This window comes from Maylandia zebra, linkage group LG1 (genome assembly GCF_041146795.1).
Source record: "Maylandia zebra isolate NMK-2024a linkage group LG1, Mzebra_GT3a, whole genome shotgun sequence".
NCBI lineage: Eukaryota > Metazoa > Chordata > Actinopteri > Cichliformes > Cichlidae > Maylandia > Maylandia zebra.
Window position 1 is genome coordinate 17,775,128 of NC_135167.1, and position 24,777 is coordinate 17,799,904.

Here is a 24,777-nt window from a genome sequence, read left to right on the forward strand (position 1 = left end):
AAAATCCACACATCTACCTGTGCTTAAAAATGATTTCCATTAAAAATAAGTCTTAAATAGCTTTAAGACAAATGTGCAAGTGAAAATCTTTGTGTTCATAGAGCCAAACGTGCTGTTTGTGGTTAAACTTGCTTCTCAAGCTAACGGCACAGTAACTTTGATACATATCCACACAATTTGTTAAATCAAATTTAATAATTTCAACTTCAACTTCTTGAGCATGTTTATGTGGTTTCAAATTCTTTTGTATTATCAAAAGTGACAAGTCATGCAGGCAAACACGTCACAAAAAAAAGTAGCAGACCGGCTTCTGTCCAGCTTCTGAAATTTGAGGATTTGCCGTGTCATTTAATTTATACAATGACAAAAATATCAGGGGTCACACGTAGTCGTGTGACTACGAAAAAACAATTCTGAAATCAAGTAAGTTGCACAAATATTTTATCGAAGAAAAGAAAAATTTGTTGCAACTCTGCATTGATTTTTTTCAGGAATTTCAATTTGCTCTAGGTGTTTTTGTTAAATTATGTTATGGCAACTGGTTACGTTTAACCCACAGCACCAGTGGTAATACTGCAGTCCCATCAAGCAGCCTCTGAGCCGCTAATCTGAAAGCGCTTTCAATACAGCAGAATGATCACATGAAAAGTTTTCACAACAACACCCATAGCTCCAAGTGAATTAGGAACAATGACCTCATTTGACCATCTAGCACAGTCACCCACATCCTTGCGGCTCATTGGAACACAAAGTAAGCAGGTATGTTTCAAGCGTGTACAGCATCTCGCAATGATTTTGTCCTTTGACTGAGAGTAACAGACCTCAGGCTAGCTCGTCATTTGTGTTTGTATTGAAAAAAAAATGTTTGAACAGTGACTGTAAAGCATAAATGGGGTGAATCGTCTCCCATGGATAACATGAAAGGACACTGAGAAGAAAGGGCAACAGTTGGAGAGTGTTAAAAAAAAAATAATAAGCACAAGTTAAAAACGATAAATATCACTGATGATAACAGAAGCATAGTTACTGCTTCAGATTTAGTGTGCATGGAATGAGCATAATCAAGTGAGGTCATGAGAATCTGAGTGTACACAGAAAAGAGTTCATTTAATTACCAGTTTAAGAGATAAAAATGAAAACATCTGCCATAGCTGCGTTGTCAATAAGTGCAAGTAAACTGAAACTGAAATGTGAGAATCTGTGCCGAAGTCTGAGAGGTAATAAGAATATTAGAGAAAGAAAGCAGCAGAATTTAAACAAACCAAAAACAGTAGCCAAGATGATTAAGACAGTGAGTAGAAAATACCACGAAGACCAGAAAGACAAAACAAATCTAGTTTATCATGTTTAAGGATGCTTAAAATGATGTCAGGTGTGTATGTGGAAGACCTTTTCATGCTTTTTGCAACAGGTCACAACAGAAGTGTGTCATCAGGCCGAGCAGCATCTTGCTGAGGTTTGTGTGGTACTGTTTGTCATCAGAAATGACTCAGTTTGATTAAATTTATTACCAAGAGTCAAAACACTTTACATTTTTTCATGTGGCCCCCGTTATATTTTGGAACTTCTTAATTATTCAGCCGAAAAATCATAGAAGTCTCACAGTAAGATTATTATGGCTACAGAATCCCTGCAAAAATAAAAGAATTGCACATACGAATGCCTGGATGTGCATCAACTATAATTCAGTTCAAATTATAAATAAGACCTAAATGGATGGTATGACTAACTGCCTGAAAAGGCAGTTTCCTTTTTAGAAAAACAGAATTGATCAATTTAAAATGCTTTACTAGCTACGCATTAAAATATTCAAGTTAAAAAAAAAAAAAAGTAATAATTTTAGCCTTCAAGAAAACTTCAAAGGATTTTTCAGTTTGTTTTTATTGGGAGTGATCAAATCAATGAGAATAAAAATTTTATGATTCTGTGTATATGTATTAAAGTGCAGATAAGCAGCAGTTTGCTTTAGAACTTGCACTCAGAATGAGACTACATGAATCTCACTCTAGCTTCGTAAAGCTTCCACTGCAGGTGTTTATGAGAGAAAATGAAAAACTCTCAGAAAGCCAGAAACCAGAGGAAGAAAAGCAGGACTTATTATCCGTTAGTGCTGCTGAACTGACAATGCTTGGAAACTGATTATGGAACTAATAATTATAAATAATACACTTAACCTTGGCAACACGACAGGTCCAACTAACAATCTGCTTTCTGAGCTTGGAACAAAGTGTGCCAGGTTCACATCCATCTACATTACCCCAGTAGTATTTGTGTTTGTTTTTTAAAATCAGCCTAATATTCTGAAATTATGACAACAAAATAATATCCAGCTGTCCAACTTATTTTCCTTGTAATTATTAACATCGCTTTTTTTTTCAGTTTTATTCCTCTTCATCCATCACTTAGTCCACCTCTATCTCCTCTTTCAGTCCCATTCATCATCATCTCTGTAGGGGTTGTCCTCTCTTGGTGGCTCCTGAAACCGGATATTTGCCAGCATGTCCCTCATTGCCACCATTAGGCGATTTACTTCCTGGTTCAGCTCCTGACCAGCTCGAGCCACTTCCATGTCATCTTCCTGCCTCGGTGGATCCTTGAGAATGAAGGAGAGATTATTCAGTCTACAAACTTCTAGTGAGGTTCTTATATAGTGCTTTTCTACTCTACCAGAGGACTCAAAGCCCTTTATACAAAGTACCTCGATCACGCCCATTCACTCAAGTGCTTTTTTCTATTCAAGTTCTTTCTATCTAACATTCAAACACATTCATACTCCAGTGGATGCATCAGGTTATCTTTCCCAAGGATATTTGGCTGGAACAGCCAGGAATTGAACCATCAACATCCCAATTAGTAGATGACCTGATCCATCTCCTGAGTTACCCAAAGTGCTCCGCTACAATGTCCTAATAATTTAACTTGTTCTCGGAAATGGTTAACCATTGCAAGACATTACTTTAACTGTACTGATGGTGTCCAAATAAATATACGGCATCTATGTTGGATATAGCAGAATAATCTAGGGTTCATGTTATCAAACACAACTTTAGGTTGTTTTCAGAAATGTAATTCTAATTTACGGCCACGTTGTTCTTTAAATATTAAACTCTTAACTATATTTCCTTTATCCATATTGTATCTCTTCCTCTCCATAAGTGGATAACAGAGTTGGAACTGTCCTGATGGAAACATGCCTCGGGCATATCCGTTAACAGTAAGCATGCACAGTTGACTGTGTGAGTGTTTGCCATACATTTACTGTATCTTAAAGTGGCAGAGATTGGTGTGTGCTGCATGCTGGCAGGAGCCTGTAAGACCAATGAAGACATTCATGCTCAGCAGGCCAGTCATTGGAAAACTGGACATAAACCAGACACATGTCATGCTCAGTGTAGCACGAGAGAAGTGCTTTAAGCCATGAAGTGGATGTGGTGTCTTTGCAATAATCACTTTCACACATTAGATAAATTAACAGTTAAAGGAATCTTTCAATTTAGTCTTATTTGCAGAAAACAACCAAACAAGGTCAAAATGGGTTCAGTATAGGTCCTGCTTTCCATGCATTCATATACCATTTTCACACAGAAAGCATGTTTGCAATTTTTTCCCTTCCTCTTAACGGCATATAAAGTAAAAAAAAAAAAACAAAACAAAAAAAAAAAAAACAACAACTTTAAATGCAAGGGCTTTACTTAAAATCCACACTCTGATATATTTGCAGAGTAAAAGTACACCATTTAAACTGCCACGTTATGAACTTGTTTACCAAAAAGCCTTTGAATGCCTCTTTTATGCAGAATCATACAAGCGAGTTTTTTTTTTATTATCAGCAGGTTTTGTGAAAAGCAGTACATTCTTTTTATATCGCTTGTGCCAAGTAGATGAAATCATCCTCTCTTCAGCACATTTTCCTTGTCAGAAACATCACAGAAACTGATGCTGTGAGAATGTATATTTACTGCTATATAAACCGCTCTTCATTTTTTATCCCTTCAACAACGGCATCTTGTAAAATTCTGCTAAGAAATCAGTGTTGGTCCATGTTAATTATGGCCAGCACAGATCAGTGAAAAGCTGTATTTTAGCAATGTTGTTTTAGCTGTCCGACTGCAATGATCAACGCTTGTAAAGCCTTTTCTAGTTAAAAGGTATTAAAGGTAAGATGCTAGGTTGAAATGCTGCAACACTGTGTTAAAAAAAAAAAAAAAAAAAAAAAAAAAAAAAAAGGAGACCTAGTGAGTTACTGCAGGGAGAACGACAGTTGATACTTTTGCTGGTCTGAATGCAACTAGTAAAAAACAAAACAAAACAATGTTCCACGTCTCACTGTCTACCCCAGCATAAAAATGTATGGACTGTGTAATCTTTATACATTGGTTCTCTTTCACACAGTCTCTGAGCTGAAATGCAGATCATTCTGACAAAACAAGACGTAAGAAAATATCGAGACAAAAATCAGCCTCCCTGCTCATTCACCTCACTATTTGCTTACATCTTGTTTCTGAAGAATGGGCTGCTGACATCAATTAGAATGAAAGATAGTTAGTAAATCATGATGAAACTGAACAGTTTATGTAATGAAGCTTCCACGTTTTGACATTTAAATTAATCCAATTAACTAAACAACTTCCTATTAATCAAATATATCTTAAAAAAAAAATAAAAATAAAAAAATAGATCCACATCCTCAAATTTCTCAAACATGGTTAACTAAAGATCTGTAATATCTGCATGAGCATTGTGAGCCACACTACACTATACAAACTACATAAACATAAACTCAGCGAGCTTTAAGCTGGTTTGTGTGAGACGGGATGAAAATGGTTTAGTGTTCACACATTAACAGATGAACAGAAGAACCCTGATTTTACAAATACGGGTGTCATTCAAGATGAACAAAATGTAAATTAATGAAGAAATCCAAGCACTGAACTTCCTTATTAGCAAAGAGAAAGCAGAGACATCGAGTCAACTTTGCACTTCATGAATTTCGTTTTCTTGAACTTGGAAATGGTCGACAGAATTAACTGTAATAAGGTCATATGCTTTCTTTGATATTTTTCAGTTTTGCTAGACCCCCCCCTTTGTTTTACAAGAAAAATGTTCGCGCGCCCCCCCGCACGTGCACGCGCACATCCTCCAACCACACACACCCATATTTTGCTCAATTGCGGTTTATTTCACACCTCAAACATTTAGTAAGCAATTAAGCAAATACAAGTAATCTGCAATAAATTACAGGTAGTAAGAAAATAAACTAACTGGGTATTTTTGAAAACGCAGCTGTTTCGTCCACACGTAAACGGCGTTTGGAATCACCGAAAACTGAGATTTTTTTAAAACTCCTTTTTGGCGTTTACGTGTGGACGAGGAATACAGAGTTCGTCACGCAACGTCAAAGGTATGTGCCCCTTTTCACGTCAGGCTGTGCGCCACGTTATTGTTTACATGAGATGAATTGCAGAATAGCAGATAGACAAAATACTGTTAATCTGACCATCTTCAGGTTTTACAGCTTACATATATACGCAGTTACTGTCCCTCTATTTAGAAAAGCAGAGGCATCACTGTAATTATTTTACTTGTAGTTGTTTTTTTTCCCCTTGTAATAATATTCAACATTGCAATCAAATCAAAAAATGCCTCTGTGCAAAATGGGTTTAAAAACATAAACAACTGTGGGATACTGTTTGTCCGTGATTTGAACCGGGGGACAAATTGTGGCAGGATCAGCCTGATATTATTTGTATCCCGCTGTAACTTTACTGTATAAAGAGCTAGAATCTCCAAAATGTCAGGAGTAGTGAGTCATTATAACAAGTGTTTGTGAACTAAAAATCAAAAATGTGGGATACTGTTTGTCCCTGATTTGAAGAGCCCAGCGCTGCTCCCGACAAAGGGAAAACCAATTAAGCAGGGGAGACCTACCTCAGCACTTGTGCAGGTGAAACCAAAGGGAAGATATTCTTCACCATATTTTCTAGTCTTTGGCTTAGAATGAAGTTGGTTTGGAAACATATTCAGCGATGCTTCATCTCCTGCTCTGCGTTTCTGTAGGCGCCCGTGCTAGCAGTGTCTAAGCCTTTTGTTTTTTTTCCCCCCTTTTCATACTGCGCCTCCTCTGCCATGGATCTGCGCCCCCCACACTTTGGGAAGGTCTGCCTTAGGGTGGCCATGAGTCTTAAGAGGAAATCAGTCACGGATGTGTGTTAAAATGTTTTCCCAGATCGTTTACCAGCTCAGCCCTGCAGGGTGCTGCTATTAAATGGGTGTATCTGTGCGTGTCTGCTTTAATCATAAAACCAAACCAAACCGAAAAACCCCCCCCAAAACACAACTTTACTTGAAATGCATCATTCAGGGTGTTGAGGGCGAACACTAGACTGGAGTTTGCTTTGGAGGAGGTATGACTGTCATCAGAACATGTCAGACCCACGGACCGTTTAGGAAGGTGAAAGAGAGAGTCACTTTATTAAACTTTATTACGGAAGAATAAAAATCTTGATTTATTATGTGTCTAATTTTAATTTCTTTTGCATAATTACAAAGTACCTGCACAGAGTAGAGGTTAACAACATTTGCTCTTGTCAGGAGGTGAGAGCCAGACATTTTTTAAATTCTGTTATCTGACACCAAATTAATTTATCATAACTTTGAAAATAATTGTTTATTGTATTTCATTTTTAATCCCAATTTTTCAGTTCAAGTCCCATCTCTCAGGCAAAAATATGGGCTCAAATTGTGGTCATAAATATTTTGTACTTCAGTTTTGTATGCGTAAAAAGAATTTGTGTGCGTAAAAAAGATTTTTATGTGTAAGGAGAATTTGTAAGTTGAAACTCTGCACTCAGGTTTCAACTTACAAGTATGGATTTTGACCCTATTTTTCTTCCTTTCAGCTGATTGGTCAATGTCATGTCAATCACAAATTTAACTATCCAATCAGAGAACAGATGGGTTTGGCTGTCGGAGGGGTGCTTTTTTTGAACTGCAGGTCCTTGAAGGATAAATGCCCTTTCATGTCTCTTATTGCCACACCATGAAAGAAAACATTGGTGTGTGTCCAAGTAAACCTTTTCTTACAGGTTGACGTGCTTACACAGGGACAAGCAGGGCGTTTTCAAAGGCGCTGTTGACCTCGGAGGAAAAGCAGTGTTGTGGAAATGGCACACTCTTCACTAGTTGGGACAGTTACAAAGCTTTCCTTGTTATGAACGAGAGATACGTTTTTATTAAACATTTGAACTTAATACAACACAAACTCTCGTAGAGGAGATAAAGTCAGAGAGATACACGTTTTGAAACGACAAAGATCAGGTGCATCTAGTACACCTAGAGCGGCCGCTAAAAAACAATATACAAGCAGAGCTCAGCAGCCAGTGCAACAAATTCTGGATCCTTCGCTCTTAAGTTAGCGGTGAGCACAGAGCATGCCGTGTCCGATGTGAAACGGCCTTTATGCTGCATAGTGTGACTCATAGCAGTGGTCCTGGTTCAACACTGATTTTGTGTTAAAGTAATACTAAAGTAATAATGGTATTTCTGACCACTGGTATACCACAACTGTATCCTTTCAACAGCTACCAGGTAAACTCTCATTCAAAGCTTTGTAGCTCCTTTAGTGATGTTTTATGTAAACTCAACAGACATCGTTGCAAGAAATCAGAGAACCAAGGAGAACATAATTAAATCACTTTACAGCCCTCTGAGTTCACCAGTTCATAATGATTCATTCACTAACTGCGCTTATTTGTTTCTTTTAAACTTGTGTGAGTTTTGTGTCAGGGGCTTATAGCTTAGTCACATGGTGTTACCACATGCACACACTATGGGTTCTTTATTTGTATTTCATGGTATTCTAAGCCTATGCAGCTGTTTAGAGAAGCTATAGCAGTAGCGTATGCTCTTGAGAGTGAGGAGGGACATCTACAGTATAACTGAATGTCATCCATCCATCCTTTTCCACTGGCTAGTTTTCAAAATGTTCCCCCAACTTCATCGTCAATAGCTTCACGTCAGCATTTACCCCTCATTTCTGACACAACCAACATGCACAATCAATGCTATACCACTGCACACCTTAAAAATGAAAGTGCATCAGAAAATGAGATAATACAGACCTACAATCGATATATCTGTCTGTTGTTTTATTGTAAGATAGCTTAATTTAACAGTTTGCAAAGAAACTAGTTACTCTCTCTTCCTCCTGTTTTGCTATGTGCATGTGTCTGTGTGCTTGTGAAAAAGACTCTGCTGCATGTCTGTGTGGCAAACGCAGCACAAAACAGAGGGGAGGCAAAACTCAAGTTAAAAACAAATTGTTATGAGTGCATTTAAAAGCTTCCTGACAAGCGTTAATCAATATAAAATCTAAAATAGACATTGACCCTAGAAAAATACTGATGTTGACTGACTCACCTGAATGTTAAAGTTTGGCAGCAATGACCGGAAAAACAGTGAGAGTGTACTCTCATTGGATGCACCAACACGCGGCCTATATGCAGACCCAAAAATAAACAAGTCATGAAGTTAAAATGAAAATTGAGACAAAAAAAAAAAAAAAAAAAAAAGTATAAGGATCCACAATTACCTTTCTGGTCGTGTATATGATATCACTGAGTCGAGTGGAGGCAAAGGATCAAACCCCATCACAGGCTGAGTGGTCACCTCCTGGTGGTGAAACAAATCCCCCCAAAAATACATGAATATAGAACAGAAAAGCTAGTTATCAAATGCCTGTGTGCAAAATGATGGATGGATTTTAAGCAGTCTGGCCTCTTTCTTCAGTAATTTGAGAAAAAAAGAAACAAAAAAAACTTAAGTTGTCCACAAAGTCCACTGCTCAGAAATAAAACTTTTTTTTGAGCAGTGTAGTTTGTCTTTTTATAGTTTAAAATCTACAGGCGATGACCTGGGCGAGCTGGAGAACAGCAGACTTCTGTTAGAGTATGAAATACAGCTGTAATCATGTGATTTTGAAGAAACTACATTTGGTACAAACCTTTAAATTAAAATTTATTAGACAATAGTTTGTAAAACAGCTATTGCTTCTCACAGGTCTTCTTTGCTCTAACTGCTTTCCACTAACCACACACCATAATCTGGTTCTGCCAGAGATTATGTTTTCTTTGCACTGTGACTGTGTGCTTGTTCACAGGGAATCATTTCCCCACAATGACACTGAGATCAATTATTCTGTGATTTACAGTTAGAGATTTGGAGAGTGAACTGAAGACACCGAGATGTGTCACTAGCAATGGTTGGAGTATGCTTTCTGCTATCAGGGTGGTGCCTCAGACTGTTCAGCACCCTAATCAAGATAACGTAACCAAGAACATTTGAGGAAAAAAACAAAAAAATAAAATACAAAACATTTACACTTCACTTGCAATTTGCTGTGTGCAGTTCTCAGAATAGAAGACGCTGAGGTGCAGATGGTGATTGTTTCTTACCAGAGGCAGAGTTGAGGTGGCTTCTTTGATCTCAGAGAGTAGGACATGGCGATGGATGTTCCTTGGTGCACTTTGGTACCTCTGCTTTCTCCTATTAGAAAGACATGAAGGGGAAGGTTTTGAGAGGCATGTACTTTTAATTAAAGGAATACTAAGTGCAGAGGTAAGACCCAGCCCACAGTTAATTTTGCCTCTCTTTGTCATCAACAAATGCCTCCAATGTTTAAAAAAAAACAAAAGAACAAGGAGAAAAAAAAAAAAAAAAAAAAAAAAAGCTGACTTGTTTTGGCAGTCCTCCACTACAGGGTCTTTGGCATCAACTCGTCGCAGCACTTCTTTCACCATCTCTTCCAGCCAAAGCATTACTGCAGCCTCCCTCCACAGAGTGCAAGTTCTCCCCACATACAGACCTGTCAGTTCAGCCAGAGCTGGCAGCTGCCTAAAGATGGAACAAGTGCAAAGAGCTTTAACATGAGGGTACAAAGATGGAAGAAAAAAATGTTTCAATTGTTTTTAAAATCCTGCATTGTGCAATAGTTTGGAAAATAAAGAGAGTATACGTTACCTTATCTGACTATTTGGACCAAAGAAGCTATGGGAGGTGACTGCGGCATCTGGCTGCACAGTACACAGATCCAGTAAAGGCATCAAGACTATAGTGGGGAGAAGGGAACACGTTAAAGGGCAGGGAATTACAAAGTTACACTTTTCAAAAGGTGAATGGTAACAGTCCTGGAAGTTATTAAAATTCTTTAGAGTATGCCTTAGAATATGAAGAGCTAAATAAAGGGCAACCATTTGATTCAGTTCATTGCTGAGGGTCTAACCTGCAGGGAACATGATGAGGGCAATCTGCAGCAGCTGGTCGGCTTTGTGCCTTTGTTTGTGACTTTCTTCAGGGTCCATATTTTCCTGCTGACTTAGATGAAAATGACAAAGGGCAGTGGAGAATGCAAAGTTTGGCAGCTGAGACAGATTTCTGTGCTCCTGAAAAGCAAAAACAAACAATTCCTGTCACAGACTGAAAATTTAACAGTGGCACACTAACTCCGGCACGCACACAGAACGTAAGTGCACACTTTACCTCCCAGTCCTGATATAACTGAAGGACGGATTGGTACTCTCTGGATCGAAGTGCCAAGAAATCAATGAGCAGCAGCATGCAAAGAGGGTCAGAGTCCGGGTCCAAACTAATTCAAATGGGGAAGAAAAAAAATGAATATAAAACAACCATGACAAAGATGTGTCTTAGACTAAGTACAAATAAAACTATCACACCACGATGATCTGGGCTGCTTACGGTGTTTCAGACATTACAGCCACTGTTGGTTATGGCATTTAGGGATATTTAGTAAAGACGGCATTAATGAAGAGGGTCGAAACCAGACAGCTCCAAAACACCACTGCTTTGCTGTTTGTTTCCTCAGTAAATTTTGACCCTCAGGCAGAAAACCAACTGAAGTAACCAGGAGGGAGGTATTAATCTATGCACACAAGTCTCTTTTTACAATAGCTTAAAATCAACCTAAGGGCAAAAAAATAAATTCTTTAACAACAACTGTGATTATAACGACAGCAAACAGTGACTTAATATCTGCCGGTGATAAAGGGCCAGTGCTTTTTATTACCACACTGCTGCTCTTCAGGCCGGAACATTAAATCAGGAAGCCAGAATTTGATGAAAATCACAAAAAATATTGACAACTATATGAATAGTCTGCAAAGCTGAAGCTTATGGCAGCAGTGTCCCCACAGGAACACTTCGTGAAAAGCTTTTTGGTAAGTGATTTCTTAACATAAGAGATAATGATATAAACACATGGACTGTTTTTAAATTATGTCTCCATAAAAGTTTAATTCTATTATTTGTAAAAGACGGGTCATGATATTAGCCCGAATCTCAATACATGACCTGAATGAATGGTCTGAAACACATGTTCAGTTGTTTTTTACCTTATAAATAATTCCGAGTCCATCTCGGATCGTTATCAGCAGACAGTCTCACCACATTAGTGCACATAAAAAAGGTGCCTCAACAAATTTGCCTGTTTAGTGTTTACTTTATAAAGAGAATAAAGGTTCCTCTTGTTTCTCTAGAAAGTCATTTATGTAATACTTTTCATGTAATGGGACAGTGAAAGCGTCTTAATGTGCATCCTCTCTCTTTGAGTAGAAACAGATCGTGTTCTTTCATCGTTATTGCTCACATGTCCAATCAGCCCATTAATTCCTCAGCAATTAAGAAGGTAACTAGCAGCCAGGTGTTGCTAATCAAATGCAGCTGATTAACTGATCATCACGAACACCTCGAGAAAAGCAGTTTTGACCGTTTAAACGTTTGGACCATTCAAGTGCGTTACAAAATGCCACGATCTTCCTAGGACTAGACGTCCCAGTAAATACACCCCAAGGTTAGACTGTGCAATGCTCAGGGAAACTGCAAAAAATATTAAATGTCAAAGCTAATGACAGTGAAAAGAAAGCCTGAACAAAGATGGTTTATTTGGAAGCGTTGTTAAGACAAGGCTTTTTCTCTCTGAAAAGAACACGCCAGTATGCCTTAGGTTTGCACAGTTGCATCTGAACAATGTTTCAAAAGTCTAGTGCAATGTCCTTTGGACAGATGAGACCAAAGTGGAGATGTTTGACTCGAATGCACAGCACCACATTTGGTGAAAACCAAATAGCATATGAGCACAAACATCTCATACCAACTGTAAAGCACAGCTGGAGGTGATGATTTAGGCTTAGTTTTGCAGTCACAGAATCTGGCCACCTTACAGTTACTGTGATGTTCAAAGTGAATAAGACCTCAGACACTGGACAACATCCATCTGGCAACCACTGGTTGCAAAGGAAATGTATTCCCTGACTGTTTTCCAAGTGGTTGCTGGCAGTTACCGGATGAAATTGGTAACAAAAGTTATTTAATCCTGCAGCAAAAACCTCTTAGCAACAGGTCACTAGCAGATTGACTTGATTGTCAGTAGTTTGCATGGAGCACACCGACTACTGCGTGGTGAGTGTTTGTACAGAAGTTGGCATCTTGCAAAGAACCTCTGCAAACCTCTCACAAATCAGTTGGACAAAACACATTTTTGCCCCGTGAGCAGTGGTTGTACCATGTCCAATATGACCATGTGTACCATGTGATTGAGAGTTCTCAATCACTGTGTTTATGATGTCACAAAAAACCTCTACAGAAAAGTATTTTAGAGTCAAATGTGAGGCCATCTGTTTGAAAATTTAAGTGTGACTGAAATGTGGTCATCCACAACAGGACAATCATCCCATACCCAGCAGCAAATCTATAACTAAATGCTGAAAAGAAAAGAATCAACATGTTGAGATGGCCCAGCCGGACCTCACCCAGACTTGAAATGCTATAGCGGGTCTTTAAGAGAGGTGTGCATAAATAATTCCTCACAAATATCACTGAACTAAAGCAATTTTATACAGACAAGAGGCCAAAATGTGAAAGGCGATAAAGTCACAGAAAACATGCAACTAAACAAAGTCATAGAATCATTGGGTGCACTCGGTTTTTCACAAGAGTCCATAATGTTATGGAAAGGTCAAAGACTTTTCACAGCACTGTAAATTAGCTGTTAAAAAAAAAATCTGGAACATAATGTTTTATACATCAGTTAAAGTTTGTTTGAAGGGGGAAGAGTCTGAATGGGGAAGAGTGAGGATTTATTATTATTGCTATCATAAATGCCTCATATCTAATTATGTAGCTTATCCTTTCCCACGTTTTAAGCTTTTCTTTTTATACCTCAGGATAAGTTTGCAGTACTCCAAAGCTGTCCTTGGGCATCCTCTCTTCTCCAGGAACATCATGTGCTTATACAGAGCCAGATAAAATGCTCTGCAAACAGGGGAGATTGAATTACTGAATTGCTGAGTTCAATCACTTCATAAATATATAATTTAAGTTGAAAACTATACTGTAGAGTCTACAAGATGTTTAACAAAAGTACAATGTGTAACAACATTTTTAAAAAGTACAAAAGGGAACAACCAACCTGTTTTCTGGTCTCAGATAATCCAGTCTGCTGGTGCCCGACGTCAGACTGAATAAAGGATGAAAAGCACACTCAAAGCTATACAAAGCTCGCTCTGGAAAAAACAAAAATACATGTTTTACTTAGGAAATGACTATTAATAAGTATACAAGGCTGCATCATTCCACCTTTAAAGTTTTGGTACACGAACATGTACCAGCAGTGAAAACAACGTCTCTTACGCCTTCAGCTTGCATTTGGCTGGCGCCGTGTTACTACGTAAATCAGACAAATTATCCCTGCAGAGGACAAAGTATCCCTGTGGTCTTCTACACAAACTATTTCAGAGACATAAATAGGATGGCGCCTGTGAAATTAAACCCATCATTGTCCTTTGCATGAATTTTGACTTGTTAACAGTGGCTAGTTTGTTTACTCACAGTATATCAAGGAACTACCTAACCTCTGAAATAACTACAAATATAAATCAATGTGGAGAAAGACAGTTTAGAAATGAGGTAAAATGCATTTTTACTTGAAATTATTACAAAGACAAAACATCAGATATTGGAAGTGAATACATTTAGTTGATTAGAACAGACAAAAAACAGGGAAAAAAAGTCAACTTAATACCAGCAACACGGTTTAAAAAAAAAAAAAAAAAAAAGAAAATGACAAAACCTCAATTGGCACCATGTTACATCATCATCACCTATAGTTTAGAAAGCCCAGCATTTTTGCTTTAAATGGTTTTAATTGATCGAGAGTTCAGATTTTTTTTTTTTTCCATTTTACAAATGATGATAAAATACATTTTTTAAATTGTAATTATACTGAAAGAAATGGAACATTAAAAGCTTGAATTCTAAAGGTATTCATATACCAAAACAAATTAAGTAATCAGTTAATACTGAAAAAAAGTACAGTATATGCTCGGTCCTCTTAGTGATGATGAACAACAGACATGCACTTAAGCTTGTCTTAAGGCAGAATAATGCCTTAAGACAAGCTGCATTTCATGTCTGTACCAAAACCTCGTGTCTACAGCAAGAACAGAAAGAGTTTGTGTATTAAGTCACTGAGATCAGAACGCCAGAGTGGGTGCAGGTCAAACAAGTGAATGAAGCACAACCCAGTTAAGATTCAAAATTTCATTACAGTCTAAAGATATCTGAATAAATCACCATCGTACTTGCAGATCATTAGTTTGCCTTGAAGCTAGATGCGTCATTTGCTCTTAACAGATTGTGGTTGAACAGAGTGGATCCCCAGCTATCATCATTTAAAAAAAAAAAACAAAAAAAAAAAAAAACAATGTATTTCATGACACAGAGCATCCAATGATCCTCACCAATAAGGTCCCTAGCCATCTCCTGGTCTTCTTGTATGCGACAGACATCAGAAAGTTGCAGCAAGGAATCGATGTGGTAGGGGTTAAGCTGAAGCAGGGCCTGGATCAGAAAGGACACACACACACACACACACACACACACACACACACACACACACACACACACACACACACACACACCTTATTGGCGTCTTTAGTCTTCTTGTTTTCCACACTCAAATCCATCATGAACCTAGTTTATCTTTACATTGCATTTGCTTCACGTTATTCATTAAATGATTAAAATATTTGGAGTTTTTCAGTGTAGATTTAAATGTTTTAAAGTAAAAATTAGTTGCCAACATTTAGGTTGACACAGTCGTCGGTGTCTACACACACAACTGAAGAATTTCATTTACCACAATGTTGTTGGGGTCCATGGACTCCACGGCATCCAGGAACTTGAACTGCACTTGTTGGTATTCCCGACTGTGCTCAAACGTGAAGTAATGAACGCCGTCCTTTGTCTCCAGTAAGGTCATTGAGATTCCTGCGGAGAGGTCAGGCAGGAAGGAACAAAGCATCACGTAAAGAAAAGCACAACTCATGTTACATTTAAAGTCACTCTGATAAACAACTGATAAATATTGAAAAAAATGTTTTTAATATATTAAAAAAGATTTTTACGTTAGATGAGAAAAATGTGATTCAAACAAAGTGTAAGAATCGAAATTGAACAATTAAATAACCCATCAACGATAACTTTCAATATGTTTACAATGAGGTGGTCTTACGATGGGAGTATCAAATAACATTCACTGCATGTTACACCTAAATATCTATTATAACTAGCACAGTTTAGAACTTTTACCCTAAATGTAATTCCTTCAAACTACAAGATAAAGTAGCATGAAAAGGTCTTAACACCATTATGTGCCTGTCAGCTTGAATTATGTATAGTTAAAAGAGAATAGATCAGGAGCTTTTGATTGATATAAATTGCTGTAGAAACTAATTTATCACAGCTATGTGTGCTTTTGTGTGTCTTCTGCTTTTGCTGTGTCATATAAGAGCTTAACAGGCAAAACTGTCCTCATCCTGGGACAACTGAAAAACACATGTGCACCAATCTAACTAAACATTTATTTACACAGAAAGCTGCCTATACACTGAGTGTCATCAGTAGTGTTCTTGTGGGTGTTTTGGCATTTGAATCATATCCCAAAATAACCATTAGGTAATCACGAAACTTTTCATGTTTTAGTTTCAAACAGCAGCATGCGACACACAAAGTCAACCTTTGATCAGCATCATTAAAAGTATTACTGAAATTATCAGCAAATCACGCCACATAAAATTCCTTATGATTAATTAATATATAAAAGTATACCTGGGCGGCTGAAGCGAGGCCAGCTGTCCTTTGGACTGGTCATCCAAGTGCTACGGTGAAACTGTCTGTTTCTCTGTCGAGGCCTAACAAAAAAAAGTGCAAGATTATATTTTAAACTATCCATCCATCCATTCACTTCCGCTTATCCTTTTCAGGGTCGCGGGGGGCGCTGGAGCCTATCCCAGCTGTCATAGGGCAAGAGGCGGGGTACACCCTGGACAGGTCGCCAGTCTGTCGCAAGGCTAACACACAGGGACAAACAACCATTCGCACTCACATTCATACCTAGTGACAATTTGGGTTATCCAATTAACCTATCCCCACAAGCTGCATGTCTTTGGACGGTGGGAGGAAGCCGGAGTACCCGGAGAGAACCCACGCAGACACGGGGAGAACATGCAAACTCCACACAGAAAGACCCCGGCCTGATGGTGGAATTGAACTCAGGACCTTCTTGCTGTGCGGCAACAGTGCTAACCACCGTGCCACCGTGCTGCCCACAGCAGCACAGTGCCCACAGCAGCACAAACTATAGATGATATAATTCATTTACTTGTTTAAAAAAGTGGCACTGACTACTTTTTAAAAAAAAAAAGAAAAAGAAAAAAAAGGTTTTGCTATTACCTTTGATCCCCTAGAACAGCTCGAGCCCCAAAATATCTCTTCAGCTCCGTCTCAGAGTTGAGATTCCTGAGTTACCACAGAAATTCAAAATGAAAATGAAATTCACTTTGAACTGGTAGAAGAAATGCATTCCAGTTAAATCCAAGTTCAATTTCAAAAAAATATCATACAGCAGACAATTTCACTGAGGACCATGAGAAACACACCATATAAGTGTTGAGATTAAGAAGTGGTCGTACCAGAAGCACACCCGATTTCAAAGCTGACTTTATATCAGTCAGAGTACAGAACCAAAATAAAACCAGGTCATCAGTGTAATTGTTTACTGCTTTGGGCACAGACGAGTTTCACACGATTAACTGTATTTTTGCGAGTTGAAAGCAGCAAATAAGGTTCTCACAAAAGCCACAGGAAAAATACAGTTGAGTGGAAATGTCTCAGTGGCTGTTAATCACCTTAATATTATTTGACAGTGCAGAATTTGCACATTTATTTGGAACCACCCAGCTGACTTACTGGTACAAAAAAGTGTTTGTTCTGTAACAGTCTTTTAATGCAGAAAGGAACAAATGATGCTTTGCCACCAACACTGGTGATTTGTCTTGTGCAACATTTTCTAAACCAGTTTAACTTTTTGCACTTTGGTATTAATAAACTGTTGTACAATCCGAACGACTAATGGCCTTATTGTGTTTTGTTTTTCTTCTGTGAGCCAAGCGCCACCACATGGCAGCATTTCAGAATCACAGAAATTATGTTTGAGGCTAAAAACTAAACAAACCAACCTAAAACTGACTAAATCAAGGAATTTCAGCTGTCCACTGTTTAAAAAAAAATCCTAAAGCTATAAAATGAATGAATTTTTTGTTATTATTTTCTAACTAATGCAGTATGCTAAAAAAACTGATTTTTGTGTACAAATATATATAGAAAGATAAATGCTTCTGCCACCATGCTGGTCAGGTTTGGTTAATGAAAAATGATCCTAATGTGTGTTATTAGGATCATTTTGTGCCATTTTTGATGTCTTGATCAAACATGTCCTCACCTGTGCTCCACATGTAGCACAGGTCTTCTGTCTGACACTCCAGAATCGTCATTTTGCAAATTCAGACCGTTAGACTGCTCCAAGTTTTCCAGCAATAAATCAATGTTATCATCTGCTGCAGCCTCCTGAATGTAAAGCACATACACACAGTCAGTTCAAAAAGAGGGGATCAAGTTATGCATACTGTGAGTTTAGCTTCTGATTCTGAAGCATTAATTAAATAAATAGTGTATATAGTAAATATGTTACCTGTCCATCTTCTGATGTCACTTTTGTCTTTTTCTTCTTCTTCTTCTTTTTAACTCTGTCTCCAGGGGGCTGTTAAAGAGAAGATGCACAATAAGATCAGATTTCCACGGACCTAGAAGACTGCAGAAGTGCATCACTGTTGCTTTGTTTTCATTTTACCTTGGCTGACTCTTCCTCGTGCTTTTGATCCAGTTTATCGGTGTCTCTATTGTCATTCTTTGCTGGGTCGCTTGTTTTGTTTCTGTTTGGTTTCTCTGCCTCTTCATCAGCTGAAATTTTTTCTCCTTCGATGTCTGTACTACCGATCTGGTAAAAATAGGACATTGGCACTGAAAGCATCCCGTCACAACACGGCACAGCTACAACTCCAACACAAAACAATACCTAATACACGAAAGTCTGTGTTCATGATGAGAAGGTATATTAAGATGACATTTTAACCACAGCTTGTGGGTGAATTGTGACTTAAATTGTGGGAGGAGTTCATATTTTTAGTTCTATTCTGATCAATGGAGAATTTAAATAAACTGATCTATGTAAACAGTATTGATATGAAATGAGCTGAAAATTAAAAACAAACAAACAAAAGAAACCCTTTAATGCTGGTGACACTGTGACAGAAATATTTTTCCTTCATGGCCTTAAGTTAAGACAAGTTATTGTCCTATGAAAAAGTAATTAGCCCTAAATTTAATAACTGGTTGTGCCACCCATGGCAGCAAGAACCGCAAAGTGGGAATGAGTCTTTCACATTGCCATGGAATAATTCTTCAACTGTGGTTATAATTCACAGGGTTTTCAAGCATTACTGGCCTATTTAAGGTCATGCCAAAGCATCTCAGACTGAGGCAGGTGATGCCCGCAGTTCTTTAGATGATGTTCTGGGCTCTTTTGTGGCCTCCTGGATGAGTTACAGATGGAGTGATTTTTGTAGGCCAGCCACTCCAAGTTCACCACTGTGGCAGGTTTTCTTAACCTATGAATAATGACACTCACTGTGGCCTTAAGAGGGCTTGGTAACACCTTTCCACCTTTGTTTCTCATCTGTTCTTTAGTTTCTTTAGATGGTAGCACACTGTGTTGAGTTTTGAGATCTTTTAACCTACATACTACACTTTGTCTGACAGGTTCAGTTTCATCTAAGTGATTTATTGATTCAACAGGTCTGGCAGTAATCAAGCCTGGTTGTCAAGTAAAATTAAACCAAAGTTTCCAAAAACATGTTAGTGTGACAAATAGGGGGGAATCAGGAAGGGATCAGATACTTTTTCACAGCACTGTAGGTTTCAGTTAGTTATATTAAACACGGTCTCACAATAAGTAGAAGTAAGTACAAAAGGCAGCGCCTGTACGACTCCCAACCCACTAGGATTATGTTCGTGTTGATGAGGAATCACACCGACAGCTGTCGATTGTCGGTCCATGTGCAATCAGCCGTACAGGGCATTTTAAAGGTAAGTTTTAAAAGAATAGTGACGCGCTGAAAGCAAATACCAGACCTTTTCTGGCGGTGTTCGTTCTGATGGTATAGACAGAGCCTACATTTGGACGATTTTCTAAAGCGACAGCCAGCTGGGCATCATGTCATACGGCTAGTCCAGAGAGAGCTAGCCGTAAACAGCTGCCATTAAGACACTAACTTTATGCTAACTTCATGATAAGCATGAGTTGGTGGATTACACAGTCACCTTACCAACTCGTAAATGTTGCTGAAATTTTTCTGAGCCTTGCTTTTCTTTGCCTTTCGGCCGTCACTTTTCTTGTTGGAAGGAGAAACGTTAGCCGTGTCCAACTGCTCCTCTTCAGCCTCAGCCTGCTCCTCCGGGGTGTCACCCAAAGTTAGATCCCCCAAGTCTAACGCCTCCTGGCCTCGCTGTTTCCCTTTAAGCCTTCGAAGAGCCCGGGTAGACATTCTCTGATACTCATGAGGTACATACACTTGAATATTAACGACTAAAACTGTTGTTTTGCTAGCAGACAGACACAGCAGACTAATAAACTGAGGACGAATTCCATTGGGTTCCTTTTCTTCTTCATCGAAATGTTTCTGCGCTTCTCCGTGTGTTACTGCCATCCATAGGATAGATGAGGAATTGCAACAATAAATATAAAACTGTCACTACGCAAAGTACGTAAGAACAGGAACAGGCACGCAATAAATTGTCAAACTAGCAAGACAGAGGATGGGAGAGCAAGATATATGTCTGCTAGGGAATACACAACCCAAGCCATTAAAAGCCATGCAATTTAAATAACTTGCGCAATTAATGACGCTAGATTTATCGATAAATTATCAGAACTTGTAAAATGTGTTTATATGACCTACATCTGAATTTCATACGAGTTGAACTTATTTTGACATTTGTTAAGTTATGTGTTTCTATAGATTTTCCACACTTATTTCATTATTTAAAGAAAAATCATGAGCATTACAATTAAGATCAGTTGTTTTATAATTTCTTTTGAATGATTTGAAAAATAACAAATGAATCAACGAAACTGATTTCATAACTAGTCTTACTTTGCCTTTGGATCAACATCTAATGCAGCACAACTTCGTTTGTAGTTCTCTCGTTGAACAGGAGGTGGCAGAATTAACCTACTTTATAAACAAGACAAACAACTTTTCTAGCAGCATAAAGAACCCGTGAAAATATGAATCATATTGTCTTGATGATTATTTTAAAAATACAACATATACATTAAAAATGCTTTTAAATAGATCAAACACTGTACATTAGTGCTAGGCCCCAAACTAAAATGAAGAACAACTGTACCCATGGATTATCATCTGACAGTATGCATTATTCATAAGTAGATGCCTATTTATAGGGATAGCCAGCTGCCTGACAGGTCAGCTGTGACACACACACACACACACACACACAAAAACATGAGGGGTAACAAAAGATATAATACAATACATAAACATGCAGAACTTGTCTGACAACCAGCACCTAAACCAAATGAATGATCCTAAGATTTTTTTCCCTTTGTAAGCCAACAATTGATGGCAATATGACAAAAATGCAGAAGAAGAAAGAAACAGCTGAGACAAGAAAGGGAAATTCTGACATATTGAAATTGTGTACATTTGCAAAATGGGGAAGTTGCATTGCTTAAAATAATTTACCACAGAAACCTTGTAGAATAGAGATTTAAAGAATACGCCTACAACACATAATGAGTCAAAGGATAAAATGAGTTTATTTACAACACAGTGAAAATGCTAGCAAAAAGTTTAATAAATGGCTTAATGTCAGCCAGATACAGTCAAAAACAGCTGTTAAACAGCATTGGGATGAGCTGCTTTTTAAGAAATACGTAAAGGGTTAAAACACAGTGTAATTATTTTGGATGCAGAACAACTTAAAACAAATTGACAATATTTGTTAGCGGATGACACTTAGCAGCTACAGTGTTTACATTTATATTCTGTTGTCTGATTTTTCTTTCTTCATTGAACAAATTATTTCCTTCATTTTCTCCTCCCATTTTTCTTAGTTGAGTTGAGTTAAGGAGGTGTGTGTCTAACTTGTTGCCCGGTCAACAGAAACACTAAACTTCAGAAAAACGTTGTTCATCCAGAGTTACACAATCCAGTAAACTCCAACTGTAACTGGTTATGGACTGAAGCTATACTGCTTATTCATCATCAGTAACAGACATGGGGTTGTCATAGGCTGATTTTTCAAGGTCGCCTGCTTGTTTCCTGCGCATCTCTGGAGGAGGTCTTGGTGGTGGATTCTGAGGAGGATTCTTGATGCTCTGTGCAACTGGTTTTCGGGTCTCCTTCCGTGGAAGAATGGGCTCCCAATGCTCGCCTCGTATAGCGGCCTACAAAGCAAGAAGATGACAAATCAACAATGACTGGCTTGTGGATGATTAAGTTAAGCATGACTGAACGTTACTGTTCAAGTCTGAAAATTAGGAAGATTATTATTACTGGTCCTTTTCTTTGACACTCACAGTAGTTTAGAAAATATAAAAATAAACAGTGCAACCTCGAAAGCTTCCACAGAGATCCACAGAGGTGTTGAGGAATTCAGTCACACCCCTAACTGTTCAGATTTCATAACTACATCTTTCAACAGAGGTGCCAGTAACGAAACAACCTGTTCCTTGTTGCTATTTCCTTGTTTCCACTAACTGGCCAGTTCCTGCTTCAGTTAACAACTTTATCAAAAAGTTATTTAACTTGCTGGACAAAAGAAAAATAAATGCGTTAAAAGCTGCAAACTTACTGCAAGGTAGATGAGGCTGGCAATGCCAAGGCAGACACATCCGAGAACAGTGGCAAGCATAAAACCTCCAGGTACACAGATGCTGAGGGAAAAAAACAAAAACAAAGGAATTTGATGACAAAAGACAAAATAAACCAAGTCATAATTCTTGACTAATCGACAGTGATAGAAAGCTGTTTGGCAAAGATAGCAGCTGAGATAAGGAACTCACGCAGCATGTAAGAATGCCCTGACATAGTAGTTCCTGGTCAGTGGTCCAAAGGCTTTTACGCACACAGTGAAGCAGTACTGGCCTCTGAGAGAAATTAAGACACAACCATGAGCAACTTAGAACTTGTCCATTAAAGTCCATCACACATCCAAATGAATAGTGTTTGCTTACGTTCTCTCCACACTCGTGCCCTTGGCCCTCTTGCTTCTGGGATACTCAAGTAGACACACAAACACCCCAGCAGCACTAGTTATCTGTCAAGGTGTTTTCTTTAAAATAATGTTCTTTATTTACATGCAAAGTGTCACACAGACATAAAAACAGAAACAATATATCATCATCAGTAAACACAGTGCACTAAGTCAACAGGACCAAAAGAAGTCAGATAAGAATGCTCACTGAGATAAGTCTGAGAAGTGAAATTGAGATAAACACTGGTGACGCTGAGCGGTTCAGCAGGCAAAGACAATAATGAATGAGAGCATTGTTTCTAATACAAAAGAGAATATGTCCATTATTTCATAAGAATAGCTACTGGGGGGAAAAGAAAGTACTTTCCCATGTTGTATTTTTGCCATTAATGAATAAAAAGAAATAATGTTCTTGCATGTCAGTGTGAACATTGTTAAGCACAGCATCGGTTAAATCCATAATACTAGAACATTTGGTCAGGTTTGATGTTAACTTGCTGCATAATTGTGCTTAACATACTGTGTGATGCATCATATACATTTGACAGTTATTGTATTAATAACACTCATTCAACTGCTTGTCAATAAAAACACCAATTCAGTCACTAATGAGGCCGGAACAAAATGCCTTTTGACATATATTAATAACTTTAAATAAGCCTTAGAGAGAAAGAAAATTCACCCACTGAGCTACGAAAACACTTCCTGATGGAAAAGATAGGAGAGGAATGGCTGCACTGATTGAGCAACAATGCAATAGAAACTAAAATGACATGTTGTGCAGAGAAGGATCTCTGAGCACAAAATCTGTCAAAGAAAAAGCAAATGGTCGTCAGCAGCTTTAGACCACACGGGCTTCAATTTGTGCAGCTAAGAAAAGTAAACAGAGCACACAGTGGGCCCATGAGTGGACATGCATGGCTGGAAAAAACATATTGCCTGGTTGATTGGCGATGACTCTCTTTCTGCAGCATTTAGATGGTGGGGTCAAAATTTGGCACATCATTTAACGAATCGTTACTGTTTTAGTATAATTTGAATGTAACAGCAGAGTATTGTTGATGAGCATATGTGTCCCTGCATGGCTACAGTGTAATTGCTCATTTCACTTGGGCAGTGCACTACGCAGTCTCAGACTGGTTTCTTGAACTTAAAATGGCCTCCACAATCACCACACCTCAATCCAACAGAGCCTGTTTAAGATGTAGTGGAGGACAGATGAATCACATCATCTGTTCTATCACGTCAATACAGACCAGAAAGCTAAAGGCTCTAGTATTAGCTGTGTAGCCTATAATGTATTTACTTGTTATAAGTATGTCAGCTTCCTGTATGCAAACTGTAGCCTGAATACATACTTTATATCAGTTCTAATCGAGATTTTTGTGACGTAAATAACATCTGTACTTTATTTTAAGTTATTTAGCATATTATTATTTCTACAACACAGAAAAAGCTTAATAAGCCAAAAATCCAGACACAATTAAAAAATACAACTGAAAATAAAGGATACACTGCATAAGCAGCAAACTGCCACCCTCTGAACTGTCCAGCAACGCCTACGATTCCTCCTGTGAGGAGAACTGAAAGAAGAAAACAGGAAGTTAAGATTAAAATTATACACTCCAGCAGACTGCACAAACAAAGAGATGGTAAACTGTGCTTTATTATGTTGTCAGAAACACTCTGTAAATGAGCTAGACAAGAGGCTAAAAGTATAATTCCCTTTGAAAATATTCTGTTTGAATTAAACCGCTCATGTAACCGAATAAGACAAGAAACACGCTAAATACCGCCCCCCCTCCATAATAATAAAGTTTTCATACTCACTTAGACCCGACGCCAAAGCCTGCTCATTAGCCCACATCGCCCACTCAATCTTCCCCATTATGTTAACCTAACAGCACCTCTGCAACCTCCTGGAGCTCCTCCGGCGTGGATTACCGACGGTGATAATAGTTTCTACAAGGAAGAAAATGTATTTACGAGATTTGAGGGGTGCAGGAGGGCAGGTCAGAGGGCGAGGCTTGT

The 24,777-nt window shown here is 38.2% G+C and overlaps 2 protein-coding genes across 2 annotated transcripts; both read right to left on the reverse strand.

Annotated features, from left to right (window-relative positions):
- Positions 1–175: 175 nt before the first annotated feature.
- tcf25 (TCF25 ribosome quality control complex subunit) lies at positions 176–20,174 on the reverse strand. The gene is made up of 18 exons (XM_004539381.2): positions 19,794–20,174; positions 18,260–18,406; positions 18,101–18,169; positions 17,852–17,976; positions 16,804–16,869; positions 16,180–16,262; positions 15,209–15,339; positions 14,811–14,910; positions 13,481–13,574; positions 13,231–13,323; positions 10,537–10,642; positions 10,280–10,439; positions 10,018–10,105; positions 9,733–9,891; positions 9,453–9,543; positions 8,591–8,670; positions 8,419–8,494; positions 176–2,593 (listed from the first exon to the last, which is right to left on the reverse strand). The coding sequence occupies exons 1-18, from the start codon at positions 20,172–20,174 to the stop codon at positions 2,426–2,428; spliced, it is 2,217 nt and encodes a 738-aa protein (XP_004539438.2). The 3' UTR covers positions 176–2,425.
- A 1,114-nt stretch (positions 20,175–21,288) lies between these two features.
- Positions 21,289–24,755, reverse strand: cyba (cytochrome b-245, alpha polypeptide). Its single transcript, XM_004539380.4, has 6 exons — positions 24,577–24,755; positions 24,260–24,329; positions 22,727–22,801; positions 22,556–22,639; positions 22,345–22,426; positions 21,289–21,937 (listed from the first exon to the last, which is right to left on the reverse strand). Exons 1-6 carry the CDS (start codon positions 24,632–24,634, stop codon positions 21,746–21,748), a joined length of 561 nt encoding a protein of 186 aa, XP_004539437.1. The 5' UTR covers positions 24,635–24,755; the 3' UTR covers positions 21,289–21,745.
- Positions 24,756–24,777: the final 22 nt, after the last annotated feature.

Excerpts from the sequence above, each read along its gene's own strand:
- cyba (XM_004539380.4), bottom strand. The coding sequence starts at position 24,634 with ATGGGGAAGATTGAGTGGGCGATGTGGGCTAATGAGCAGGCTTTGGCG. Across the intron at positions 22,802-24,259 it reads CAGTTTGCTGCTTATGCAGT|TGCTGCTGGGGTGTTTGTGT; the intron begins GTATCCTTTATT and ends ACAGATAACTAG. Across the intron at positions 22,640-22,726 it reads GGCACGAGTGTGGAGAGAAC|AGGCCAGTACTGCTTCACTG; the intron begins GTAAGCAAACAC and ends AATTTCTCTCAG.
- tcf25 (XM_004539381.2), bottom strand. The coding sequence starts at position 20,174 with ATGGCAGTAACACACGGAGAAGCGCAGAAACATTTCGATGAAGAAGAA. Across the intron at positions 18,170-18,259 it reads ACGAGGAAGAGTCAGCCAAG|CCCCCTGGAGACAGAGTTAA; the intron begins GTAAAATGAAAA and ends TCTCTTTAACAG. Across the intron at positions 10,643-13,230 it reads TACTGCAAACTTATCCTGAG|TTTGGACCCGGACTCTGACC; the intron begins GTATAAAAAGAA and ends CATTTGAATTAG.